The 13,449-nt window shown below is 43.4% G+C and overlaps 1 protein-coding gene across 5 annotated transcripts in view; it reads left to right on the plus strand.

Annotated features, from left to right (window-relative positions):
* Positions 1-1,670: 1,670 nt before the first annotated feature.
* The window catches only part of SCAI (suppressor of cancer cell invasion), a 110,755-nt gene continuing 98,976 nt past the window's right edge, over positions 1,671-13,449 (plus strand). Inside the window, exons 1-2 of one of the 5 annotated variants that reach the window (XM_036238395.1) lie at positions 1,671-1,829; positions 2,582-2,626. In XM_036238395.1, coding sequence (XP_036094288.1) covers positions 1,777-1,829; positions 2,582-2,626 — 98 coding nt within the window. In that variant the 5' untranslated portion in view covers positions 1,671-1,776. Of the gene's footprint in view, positions 1,830-2,341; positions 2,489-2,581; positions 2,627-13,449 lie in introns of those variants that run through there. The other 4 variants (XM_016137395.2, XM_016137402.2, XM_016137400.2 and 1 more) reach the window with 4 other exon arrangements.

The following is a 13,449-nucleotide window of genomic DNA, read 5'->3' on the forward strand; positions in this document are numbered from 1 at the left end:
GCTTATCTGAAAATATGAATTAAATGTGAACTGGGTTGATGGGATGTGCATTTCTCATATAGTAAAAGCACAGCCACAGAGGTTACTAGAACTTGGACATGACTCAGATACGACTTGAGGGTACTTCTTGGGAAGGCATAAGAAATGACTAGCCTCGGCTCTGCTAATATCTACCATGTATCAGAGAGGCATTGAAAGGCCTTGAAACCAGACGAAATTTTAATCCATATTTTAAGGAACATAACGAGTGCTATTTCAAGATTAGACTCTTAGTTGATGATCCAAAAGTACTGCTACCCCACGTCTTCTGATCTTGTCTGACATTATTCTGGGGTTCTTCACCCTTTCTGGCTTGGTGATAATACAGTGGATACTGTTGGAAGTGGTTTGTGGTGCTGTGATTTTGGGATTACATAAAATATTAATTTAGGGAAGCAACAGATTTTGACATTTTTTTGTGTCACAGCCATTTAAAAAATCCCTTCATAATTTATCCTCATTTCATACAAGGAAGGCCATTTTTAACATCAAAGATGTAGAAAAAGCCATCTTTGCATAAAGGCAGCCATAAAATTGGTTTTGTGAAACACTAGTATCCTCATTTTTGCCATTTGTGAAGATTAGTGAGAGATTTATCTCCAACCCGTTGGTGTCACATTGCTGATGTATAAAAATATGTTCTAATAAAATGGAAGTAGCTTAAGAGAAAGTTTTATGCCTCCTCTCAACTTCAAATAGATGCCAAATGAGTGTACCCAAGGAATCCAGAGAGGCGGAAGGAATAATTTTGTAATATGTTAATGAGCTACGTCATTTTCAAGGACCGCTTCGTAAACGTAGAAGTGGAAAGGGAACTGTGCTTCTGTGCTGGTAGTCTGTCAACAACAACCAAAATGCAGTGAAATTTATTTTAATTGATTAGCTGGCGTAGAACTTAACAATCATGTGCAGTGTCCCAGGACGATTAGCATACACTCGGGGATCAGTTCTATTTAGGCCCTTCAAAGTGGAACACACTGCTTCTAGTTCTGGCATCATTTTTCAGTGTTGGTTTTTCCTTCGTGGCAATTAAACATACCTCTTGCTTTCTTGGAAGCCTGCGCCCAAGCTGGTCTTTTCTGCACAGTATTGGAAATCTAAACCACGCTTTATTCTGGTAGATTGTTAAGAATTTTCTGGCTGGATCCTCTATGAAGGGTATCTGTGAACTGTGTGAGCATTTCATTCAGCGTTGTGTAGATAGGGACTGAGTACGAGGTGGTTCCAAAGAAAGTTCATTTTGGAAAGTTACTGTCGCACCTGCCGGAGGAATTTGGGAAATTGCAGTGCTTGGGTTTTGATTCTGACGTGGTGCAGCGTTGGGGGCGCCAGCAGGTGTGTGGGATGCAGGACGCAGAGCTAGCAGCAGAACCTGCCGGCAGGTGTCTGGCGCCGGAGTTGCAGTTTCTACTTTCGAGCACACGGGGGCGCTTAGGTTTCCCCTGCCTTGCTAGCAGTCTCTAAGGCACCTCTGCCGCCACCTGCAGTCTCAACCAAACTCTAGGTGACGGGATGTGACAGCTCGAGCGTCCAATCGATCACCAGACTTTCGGTCTCACTACGACCCTAGCCAATGGGAGCGGAGGAAAGGCGCGGAGGAGGCGGGCCCGGCGGCAAGCCTGGCAGAGGCGCGAGGCCCTTCTCCCGCCTCTCCGCCTACTCCAGCCTCCGCCGCCTCAGCTTCCCGAGCGAGCCCTGCGGCCGCCGGAGCAGCTCCCGCGGCGGAGCAGGAGCCGGATGGTCAGAGGAGCCCGGCAGCCCCAGCAGCCGCGGAGTCGCCTTGCCCCTAGGTAGGGCGGGGGCAGGGTGGAGGTCGGGGTTGGGTTGGGGATGGGGCGCACGAGCGGGCCCACCAGGGGCAGCGGCTTGGGGCCGTGAACCATTGGGGGCGCAGAGACTGGAGGGGCAGGCAGTTCAGGTTGGAGGAATTCGGGGGCTGCCTAGAGGTCGGGGAGCGGGCTGGGCGGCGATCGCATCCTTGCGGCCGGAGGGGCATCAGAGGGAATGGGCGCGGAGGGGCGAGGCTGGGGGCGCTGGGCCGGGAGGGGCAGGGCGCGCGCGCCCCGTGGAGGGGCCGTGGAATGCGGGGGACGCGGGGCCTGGAGGGGCGGGGCTCCGAGGACCAGTGCACGCTTGGGAGGGGGTGGGCACAGGAAAGGGGAGGCCGGAGGGGCTTGCGGGGGTGACAAGACAGACAATGAGTAGGTGGTGTTGGGTGGTTTTGGGGAACTGGGCTGTGACGAATAGGATCTGAGGATGGAGTGAGAGACCAGAAGGCAGAGCAAGGTCTGGGCTAAGCAAACATTTGGGGGACAGTGAGTCCCGGGATTGCCTGGTCTTGGTAAATAGGAGAAAAAACAGAGCGTAGGCATTTTGTAAGGTCAAGTATGCATTTAGCGAGCCTGTAGTCAGTCCTAGAGGGTGGTACGTTGAGTTTTTGACTGGTACGGTAAGGCCTGGAGATGTGTTCTTGTATATTTCAGATATATTGGATTAAATAAAAGTATTACTTTTAGTTACCGTCTTATCTGTTGCTCTACAGACTGACTGGCACAGTGGAGAAACCACCTCGAAAACGGAAAAGCAGGTAAGGCAAAATGCCTTCCTATTTTGCTTCGTGTTTTTTTCATTTACTTGGCTACACCTGTGCCGTACTGCATAATTATGCCCTGTCAGTGGATGAAGTTTTTTATTTAGCTCTTTTTTTTTTTAAATGAATATAACCATCTGCAAGACTTTTTTTGGGGGGTGGGGTGGGGTGGAATCTAAGAGTGTATAGGAAAGAGACCTGGATAATAGAGAAATTCTAGTTGTTTTTTTTTTTTTTTTTTACTTTGACCATAATTTCAACTTCTTCCTTATCAGCTCTGTTTAAAAGCTAATGTTTACTGAACATCAACCGTGTGTCAGAATCTGTGTGGAGGCACTTTATATGTATTATTTTCTGTAATCCTTGAAGCTCCCCAAGTATGTACCATTATTACTATTTGGCAGAAGAGGGAACTGAGGCACAGAGAGGCCCCGTGTTTACTCAAGATCACACAGCTCATGATAGAACCAGGATTTGAATCTAGGCGGTCTCACTCCAGACCCTAAGCTCTTAACCATTCTACTACAATGCCTCTAACAAATGTACAATTGAAAATAGATTTTTCTCATTGCTTTTTCTTTTTTCATTGTACATAGAGTCTAATAAACAGGTGAACCCTAGGAAAATAGAAAAAAAAAAGGGCTTAAGTAGTTCGTAAACAAGTGACTTGTTCCTTGAGTAACAAAGAAGGGCACGTATCCATTCCACAGACATTTTTGAATGCATTCAACTTGTCAGGCACTATGTAGCAATTCTATGTAGTCATTAGAAGATTGCTTTTCACACATGTAGTCACTGGCCTGGAGAAAGTAAGCGGTAGTAGTGAGGACGTGACCAGTAGGACTGCTGTCATAGTTAATTAATACTTGGCGAGTGATCAATGTCAGTACACAGAAGACCTGAACGGTGGGCAGATATGAAATGGTGATTGGGGACATGGTGCCTTTGTCACTCTTTCGTTCTGTACTGTTCAGTATAACAGCCATTTACGTCTGCTGAGCACTCGAAATGTGGCTAGCATGACGGAGGAATTGAATTTTTAATACTATTATAATTAATTTAAATTTAAAAACTGATACTTGACTCACTTATTGGAAAATGTTTCCATACGTTTGGAAAAACTCGTGTATGTGAATGTACTTTTTCATCTGTAAATTTCATGAACTCTAAATACAGATCAAATATTGCCAATGAAAACAATGTCCAAAATGAGGAATGCTCTAAGTATAAAATACCAGATTGCGGGTTAGTACAAAAAATGAATGTAAAATTTGTCATTACTAATTTTTACATTGATTACATGCTGAAATAATATTTTAGATATAATTGGATTAAATAAAAGTATTACTAAAATTACTTTCACTTTTTCTAAATACCTACTAGAAAATTTAAAATTACATGTATGACTTCCATTATATTTGTTTTGATAACCCTTGTTTAACTTCATTACCCTACTGCCAGACTCATAGTAGCCTGACGAGGTTCCCTACCTAGAATCTGCAATTCATTCACCATGCTGTGCAAGTTGATCTTGTAATTCTCATGCTTACGGTTTTTCTGTGGTTCCTCATTGCTTATTGAACATAATTCAGACTTTTATCCTATTCATAAAAAAAGAGACTGTCTTTATTTCACTTCTGCCCATCTTTCCAGCCATAGTTTAGTGCCACGGCCACGGAAATTCGCAAGAATAGATCTATTAATTGTCAAGTATTAAGTGACTTAACTTTCTAGTGTATCCTTCACGATGAATTAATTGCTGAGCTTAACTCTGTGTTCTCTTTGCCATTCCCAGAACTTATGTTCTCTGTTTGCTTTGGCTTTTTTTTCCCCACATCTTTTCTTTTTCATTGGAATGCTTTCTCCTTGCTCCTTGGCAGGCTTCCTCCTTTGAGACTTAGCTCAAACATCTCATCCTTTGTGCAGCTTTCCCCACCCACTTCTCCTCCTTCCTCTGTTCTACCTTGTCTGTTCTCAGGACAGTCTGTACATACACCGAGGTATAATGGTTTGGGCTGAATTTGAATTCTAGCTCTGTCAAATTCAAGTTATGAGATCATATACAAGTTAGTAAACCTCTCTGAGCCCCAGTTTCCTCATCTGTGTAATGGGAAAAATAATAGTTTAAACTTGACAGGATTGTAAAGTCCTTAGTACAGTGCCTGGCACATAGACAGTGCACGATAAATTTTAGGTACCATCAAATAACTTTTATTCCCCACCTTTTTTCAAAATGTGTACCATCTAAAGGATTAAAAATAAAGACAGGGCAAAGAAGAAATGAGAAGAGAATAATAAAATTTAACTAGTGACGAAGTCTATGGACCTAGAAAGTACTTCACAGTCCTCAACGCGAGTTCCATATTTGGCTCTGAGTTTAGAGCAAAGCAAAGAAGAAAATAAAGCTCCCCTTGCAGATTCATGGTGTCTGTAAAATCAAACACAGGTTGTTCAAGAGAAGCACAGCTTTTTTTGACTGTTAGATCTGAGAAATTTCTCGCATTGATCTTCATAGTGGGGGCACTGTGATTTCTTTTCATGGGGAGAAAAAAAAAATCCCAGTGGTAAATATAGTAATGAGTGTTCTAAGACTGCTTCTTATGCTTTTTGGTCCAGGTTCAGGGGATTCCAGGGAACATCCTCCAAAAAGCCAGACCAATGTGGTTTAGGTATACAGCCCACCGATGGTTAGACTTGGTTCAGAGATTGAGAGGAATGAATAAGCCACAGGGACTCTTGCTTATTCCCAGAACCTAAAATTGTGCCTGGCATTTAGAAAACCATTGACCGAATTATTGAGCGAAAGAGTCCTTTGGTAGTGCTCCATAAACATTACTTTTTATAACCAAGTTTTGGTAACCACCAAGCAGCAGTGAATTTAAGCTTTATTCTTAGTCCAGGATCATGAGGGCATGGATTCTGCATGTCTGATCAAAGTCAAATCCTGACCAAGTCAGGGGTTTGACCTGAGTGGACAGCCAGCACACATCTCTACAGAAGTCCTGTGGGCGAGACCAAGATTTTCCTCTAAATATTTGCTCTAAAAATAGAAAACAATGGCCAGTTAAGACCCTAAAGATGACTTGTAGAGAAAGAATGTAATAGCCGTAGCCAGAAAATTTGTATAGCTATTATTATCAATTGCATACTGTGGTCATAAAAATTCTCACTATCAAATGATATAACTTCCTGGTGAACACTTCAGATAAGTTAATTGCTGAATATAACCTTAAATATCCCTGTGAGGTGGCCTGTCGTATATGGTTATTGACTATTATACTAGCCAAAAGTCTGATTTTTTATTTTAGGATAGTTGCTAAGTCATTCTTTTTGACAGATTTTAGTTAGGGCTGAGTTATCTTTTGTGAACCTAGTGTAGACCAAACTGTAACAGTTAAAGAAAAAACCAAGATCATTTGAGATGAGTGAACATCTCATACCCTACTGTTATTTCTTTGTATCTTTTTTCCCCACTAAAACTATTTCCTTGTCTTAGTTCATCTTTGTATCCCTATGTCTGTGGGGGTGCTTAATACAACTACAGTGAACTAATAATGAATTGGTGGCAAGAAGGAGTTAGTGTGGGATGGGGCTTTGGTGGTCTGAAATATCAAAAGGTTATTCCTCTCTAATAGTGTCTAAACTGTGTAAGTGCGAAGATTTTTGTCTGTTTTCTTTACTGTTCTATTCCTACCACCTAGAACAATGCCTCACACATAATAGGTTCTCAGTATCTCCATGTTGGATGATTCAACGGATGGCTTATTGACAGCTTTCAATGAAATAATGAATGTTAAATACATGATACAGCTACCTGACATACATTAAGGACTCAGTAATTGATAGATGTGACTATCATTAGTTAAAATATTTTTTATTTGGCTTTTCCTTCCAGTCTTTTTAAAAACCAGCTTTATTGAGGTGTATTATTTACATATAATAAAATTCACCAGTTTTAAATATACAGTTTGATGACTTTTGACAAATGTATACAGTTACGTAACCAACCATCATCCAGCGCAGTTGATAGAGGATATCGCCAGTGCGGCCCTCCCCCCCAAATTTGCTCATGTTCCCTTGAAGTCATAGTTCTGACAACCACTGATCTTTTTTTTCTTAGTTTTGTCTTTTCTGGAATTTTGTATAAGCAAATCATTCATTGTATCGTCTTTTGTGTCTGGCTCCTTCCACTTGGCATCATGCCTTTGAGATTCCTCCCTGTTACTGTTCGTAGCTGTGATTAATTTCTTACTGCTGAGGAGCAGTCCGCTGTGTGATTTTACCGCAGTTTGTTCATGCACTCACCAGTCGATGGACATTTGGCTTGTTTCTAGTTTTTGGTTAGTCCGAATACAACTTTTATGAACATTTGAGGGAAGTCTTTTTTTGCAGACGCATGTTTTCATTTCTCTTGAGTAAATGCCTAGGAGTGGACTTGCTAATAAGGCTTACGGCACATGTGTTTTTAGTTTTTGAAGAAATTGCCAAACCGTTTTCCGAAGTGGCTGTACTATTTTGCATTCCCACCAGCAATGTACGGGATTCCATGGCTCCATATCCTCACCAGTACTTGATAGTGTCATTCTTTTTCCTTTAAAGTTTCATCTACGTACAAATGTCAGAAAATAAGCTGCACATTTAAGGTGTACGATTTGATAAATTTGACACATGTATACCCTTGAAATCATCACCGTTATTTGCCATTCTAGGGATGTATGTTGATTATTTATGTTTTTAATTTGCCTTTTCCGAATGACTAATGATGTCGCATATCTTTTCACGTACTTATTAGCCATTCATATAACTTTTGTGAATTTTCTGTTAGAGTCTTTGCCCAATTTTTAAATCAATTGTCTTTTTATATAATTCTGAGAATTGTTTATTTATTCTTTATCAGGTATATGCTTTGCAGATATCATACCCCCCGTCTGTGGCTTGCCTTTCTCTTCACAGTTTCTTGGGGAGTTTTTAGCTTGACTAATAGGTTGGATGGGAACGCTTTTAATTGCGGCAGCAGATACAGGAGCAAGTTTGGAAGGGTAAGATGACGAGTTTTTGGGGGGCCCTGTGGAGCGTAAAGCGCTTCAGTGTCCTGTCTCAACAGGCAGGCGAAAACATGGGTCTGGAGCTGCGAGGAGAGATTAGGGCTTGAGCTACAGATGTAGAAGTCATCAGGAAGCACGTCGTGGTCCACATCACGAAAACAAACGAAGTAACCCGGAGAGACCACGTCGAGTGACAAGCGGAGAAGGCGGTAGGATGTCACAGTAACGCGGCGCGGGGTAGACCAAACCGCGACCTGCCTTTGGGATGCGCTGCTTCGCAGTGCTATGCGTCCATCGCACTCTTTCTGCGGGTGGTGATCAAACAAGGGGTGCTCGTCTCTGGGAGGTAGACCTCTGTACTCTGCGGTGAGAAACTGAGATTCTGGAGGGAAGTTATACGGAAAACCCGGGGAAGGTTTTCCAGTTCGCACTGAAGCCCGCGAATCGCCGCCTCTGTTCGCAGTTTCTTTGGTGGTTGTGTCTCGCTTCGGCAGCATCCCTTCAGAAATGCCAAGGGTTTGGTAGAGCCCGTGTCGGTGAAAACCTGGGGCACGATGCCAAAATGCAGTTCCGTGGAGGCAGATTCTGCAGGGGCCCAGGTTAACCTGGTCAGAGCACTCAGCATTTTCATCGTAACGTTTTATTCAGTAATAAGATCTAGACAGGCTCGAGCAGTGATTTTCCAGGGTGTTCAAAAGGAGCCCAAAGATCCCTTGGGACTAATTCAGGGGCTCTCTGGAGGCTGGGATGCTAGGAGCAGCCAGAAGAAGGTAAAGCAGGCGACTCCGAGGCCCTACTCCTACTTTCTGTCTGTCTGTATATTTTTAATATGGACATTTTTAAATATAGACAAACTTAGAATACTACTATGAACACGAATTGTTCGTCGCCCATGCTTTGCCCAGTGGAGGCCTCTTTAGTTGGCTCCTGGGTCCTTTTGACAGGACTTCAGGAGACTTTGATAACTTCCTTGTAGGAAGGGTATTCCAGGCCCATCTGGTATGTTTTCTGCTCACACTGAGATACAGCCATTCTCCAAAGATGCCTACGTCATTTGTCATCACTCTGCTTCTAAAGGGTTAGAAAGCAAAAAAATCTAGAAGAATGGATAATATACTAGATTCTTCAGTAATCCTCCATGAAGGTATTTTTTTGTTTGTTTGTTTTTCTGTTTGGGTTTTTTTTTTTTTTTGATAAAAGTTGAGTAGCACACAGTTGGGAACTATATTTTAAGTTAAGATCCTAAAAATACAGGTTATGTGTAATGACGATTATGGCTGTATCTGTTGAGAAGTCAAGTGACTAAAGAGGTGGATTTGATTTTTTAAAAAAAATGGAAATTGTAGATCCTTACCCTAAATGGATGGCTTTCCCACAAGGCCAGGATTTTGGGGGGCTGGGAGTGGGGATGGGTGGGAGGGAAACCCAGGCAGATACACGTGGATATATAACTAATTGCTTGATATTCTGTATATTAGGAGAGTGTAGCCTGGACAAATTTTGGGGTAACATATTACTAAAATCTTAATGTTCTGATGGAGGATCTTTTTTGGAACTTTCTTTGAAACCACCAAGATTGATGAGTTGTAAAAGATATCCATAAGTTAGTAAATAATTTGAACATCTAGTAAGTATGAATCTTGTTTCATAAAATCAAATAACCAAGAAAATGGTACAGTATTTTATTTCCTTCAAATGAAATTAAATCCAGTCTTAGGACCCCGACCCCCTAAACTGATGAAAAATTCAACCTCAGTAATTTAAGAAGAGGCATCTACCCTTCTTTAGGATTGTACAGTTATCTGAGAGGCATATGAGGAATCGGGAGAAGGGTGGAAGGCTAGTTTTCAGTCCAGCGTGGCTGTGACTGATAAACGTGTTATCTGAGAGGATATGGTTCCTTGATGTCTGGTGTCTCTGATAGTTATGGTCAACTTTAGGCACAAGAATCTTTGCCGGTTTGGGATTCTGGTACAGAGGTTTCAGCTTTCCTAGGTACAACACACACCCATTTTCCTGAGGACCTGCCATTTATCCAGAGCCCTGCTAGGCCTCCTCTCTTTGTGGGTCCTGAAGAACTCCTTCCCCTTCCCAGATAAATCACCCCATGTTTTCTTGTTTCTACCTTCCCACCCTCAAGGCACTGTCTTTCCACTCTTCCCTCAGCATAAGCTCCTCCAGGAGTTCACATTTTCAGAAAACAAACAGAAACCTCCCCTGAGGCAAGGACTATCTCCCGGGTGCGGGTTTGGGGAATACAGTGAGAATAAAACATCCACTGATATCTTAATAACTTATCCAGGTACTTTCTTTGTCTTCAGTAACTGCTTTGGTTCCTGTGGTGGTTTTACAGATCTTTGATTCTCCTTCCTTTAAGAGATGGAGCTTAACTCTCCTCCCCTGAGTGTGGGCTGGTCTGAGCGACTCACTTCTAGTGAATAGAAAACAGGAATGATGAGATGTTACTTCCCAGATCAGATTATAAGGAGAAGTCGCTCCTGCCTTGGGTGTGCTTTTTTACTCTCTCTCTCTCTCCTGGATCGCTTGCTCTGGGGGAGGCTAGCCGCCATCCTGGATAGAGGATTGCCAGTTGCCTGTTTCGAAGACGCTCAGGCAGCCTATGGGCAGGGCCATGTGGTAAGGAAGTGAGGCCTGTTAGCAGCCAAACGAGTGAGCTTGGAAGGGGGTCCCACATGAGCTGAGCCTTGAGGTGACTACAGCCCTGGCCAAAGGCTTGACTTTATTATCCTGGCTTCACAAGGGCTGAGTTATACGAGCCTGTGATTTTCTTTTTTCTTCCAGCACTGGCACCATTGTACCCAGAGGCCTCGATCTCTAGCTAAGCTTTTCCTCCGGGGTAGATCTCTGATGGGCTCTGTGTGTGTGTGTGTGTGTGTTTGGGAAGCAGCTATGTTTTGATCAGAGGCACCGAAGGACAGTTTACTTTCAGGCAGTGATGCATCCTGTCCTAGTAACTGGATCTCTGTCCATTTGCTCTTCCTTCATCTTCAGAATCTTTGTTCTCTCCCTGGTCTCTTGTCCCACAGATCGGAAGGTGGTCCCGTGCTCATGTTGACGTAATTAAGGGAGGAGCCAAAAGGTAGTTGCCTAGTAAAGAGTCAGTTTTCCTCTGGCTGGTCCTTGCCTGGTACCTGAACTCTTTTCAACCCCTTCTTGGCTGTCTGGGTAAGCGGTGATGGTTCGTTTTATGCATCAAGTTTACTGGGCCACGTGGTGCCCAGGCATTTGACCACATGTTGCTTTGGGCATGTCCGTGAGGGCATTTCAGATGAGATTAATATCTGAATCAGTAGACTGAGTAAAGCACTTTGCCCTCCCTAGAGTGTTTGAGCCTCATCCCATCAGTTGAAGACCTGAGCAGAACAGAAAGCCTGGGTTGGAGGGAACTTCGCCTGCCTGCCTGCATGGGGGCATCAGTCTTTTCCTGCCTTTGGATTCGAGCTGAAACTTTGCTCTTCTTGGGTCTCGAGCCCACTGGCTCCCAGACTCCTGGAACCATTCTGTTGGCTCTCCTGAAACTCCAGCTTGTAGATCTTGGGACTTCCCAGCCTCCATAATTGTGTGAGCCAATTGCTTAATATGTATCTGTCTACACACACACAGCCCCACACCGTAATTCTCAGGAGAACTCATGACTAATACATAAGCCTAGTCTTTTTTATGGCCTAACTTTGTTTCATCTCTGGTTTTCCAAAGTACTCCTCAGCCTGTCAGAGCTTCCGCATCACGAGCTGTGGGTTCTCTTCGTGGATGCAGACTGCCGTGAGATAACCGTCCTCACCACGGCTAAGCAGAAGCAGAGGTGTCTGTGTTTTCATAAACGCGGCAGCTGTTTTGGAAACATTGCACTCCGAGGTCCGACATCGTTGTTTGTGTTCTTGTTCTGCAGCTGGGTTTCTTTCTTGGGAGCTCCCTCCATGGGCTCCACGGGCCGCAAAAGCTTTTGTGCCCGTTTGCCTGTATCCTGGCAGATCTCCTCTGAGCAGGGCCCTTGGGCCCTTGTTGAAGGTGCTTACACATGGTTTGATTGCAAAATGGTGGTCAGAACTTTTCAATTATTGTGATAATTTCCAGACCGTAGGGTGATCACATACAGATTTTTTAGAGAACCGTTGCCCAAAACAGAGATTTTAGATTTAGAGTAGTTGCCATTAACCTGTCTTTCTAACGATCGATTAGCAAGCCATTTATCTATTGAGGTGACTCCTGGCTGGTGATAATAAACTCGTAATCAAAAAAAGTAAGGAATCTTACTTTTTTAAAAAATAAGTATATGCATCTATATTGTCCCAAACCAATTTGAAATCATTAAGATATAAGTTAAAAAGAAGGGGGCTGCTTTTAATCATTTATAAGAAAATTATAGAATCTTTGTTGGAAGAGATTATGGAGCTCAACTACAAGCACAGAAGAAGTCCTGTAACACAGGGGTCCCCAGCCCCTGGGCCAAGGACTGGTACCTGTTACGAACCGAGCCACACAGCAGGAGATGAGCAGCAGGTGGGCAGGTGAAGCTTCATCTGTATCTGCAGCCGCTCCCCAGCGCTAGCATCGCGGCTTCAGCTCCACCTCAGATTGCCAGGCATTAGGTTGTCATAGAAGGCCAGGTCCCTGGTGCCAGAAAGATTGGGGACCGCTGCTGTAACATACCTGAAAAGGAAGTCCTTAAAAATTCCTAAGTCCCAGCCTTTTCGAATATGGTTTACTCACATGTTTACCAATAACTGACATGTATGTATTCAGTGTTTCCTAAGAATTTTCTCTAAATCGAATGTCTCGTGTACATGCCGTTGTGTGTAAATGCCCTTGTGACAGAATCCCAACAGCATTTGGTAGAGGTGTTAGTGACCTCATGGTACTAATGCCGTTATTGATTTTCCTCGATAACCCGATAATAAAGTCACAACAGTTGTCTTATGGATGTCAAAGAATTTTTACTCTTAAAAAGCGGTTCTTGAAAACACCGGGAACCACGGGATTAGAGCTCTCTGGAGCCATTTCTAGCTCTGATATGTGTGTGGGCAAAGGACTGGGCTTGAGGAGGAAGCATCTGTGTACGATGCATTGAACGAGCAGGTGGATCGAGGCCTGCCGCCGCAGTCCCCAGAGCTCCGGCTGGTTTCTCGTCGCTCCTTTTCTCTTTATCCCTCCGTGCCCTGGGGGTTTGGCGCATCTTCATTCCAGCATCCACGATATGACCTGTTTTTCTCTCTGCTCATAAGCCCTTTGAAACAGGATGCGGGCGCCTCAGCTCGTCCCTTACCTTGTTAACTCCGAAGGTGTTTGATGCTGTTTTATTTTGAAGGGTTTCTACCGCCAGTACAGGGAATCGAATGAATTAAAATTTATGCATCCTAGCAGTTAGAGTTTTACTAATAGTAAGATGTTTCCCTCACCTTCATTGAAATAGAAAAGCTCAGTTTTCTGTAGTAGTTGCTAGAATAAAGGCAGAGGGCTAAGTGATGCCAAAAGTTTCTTCCTACTTATATAAATATGTTTACTTTTTAGTGAGTGATTACTCGCTATCTTTTATCACTCTTTTATTCTGGGAAGTACCTAACTCTCCTTTCTTCTTTTTTTTTCTCTGGCATTTGGTTCTGACGATAACTGCTGGTAGGCCATTGACCTCATTTCATCACAGACTAGGAAGAGTCCTAGGTCACTGTTTTCAACTTTGAGGTATTCTGACACGTAACCGGGCCATTAGTGTGATAGGTTGTATTTCCCAAAGCTGTCCACAGCAGTATCTTCCCT

This window comes from Rousettus aegyptiacus, unplaced genomic scaffold, assembly GCF_014176215.1.
Source record: "Rousettus aegyptiacus isolate mRouAeg1 unplaced genomic scaffold, mRouAeg1.p scaffold_m13_p_3, whole genome shotgun sequence".
NCBI lineage: Eukaryota > Metazoa > Chordata > Mammalia > Chiroptera > Pteropodidae > Rousettus > Rousettus aegyptiacus.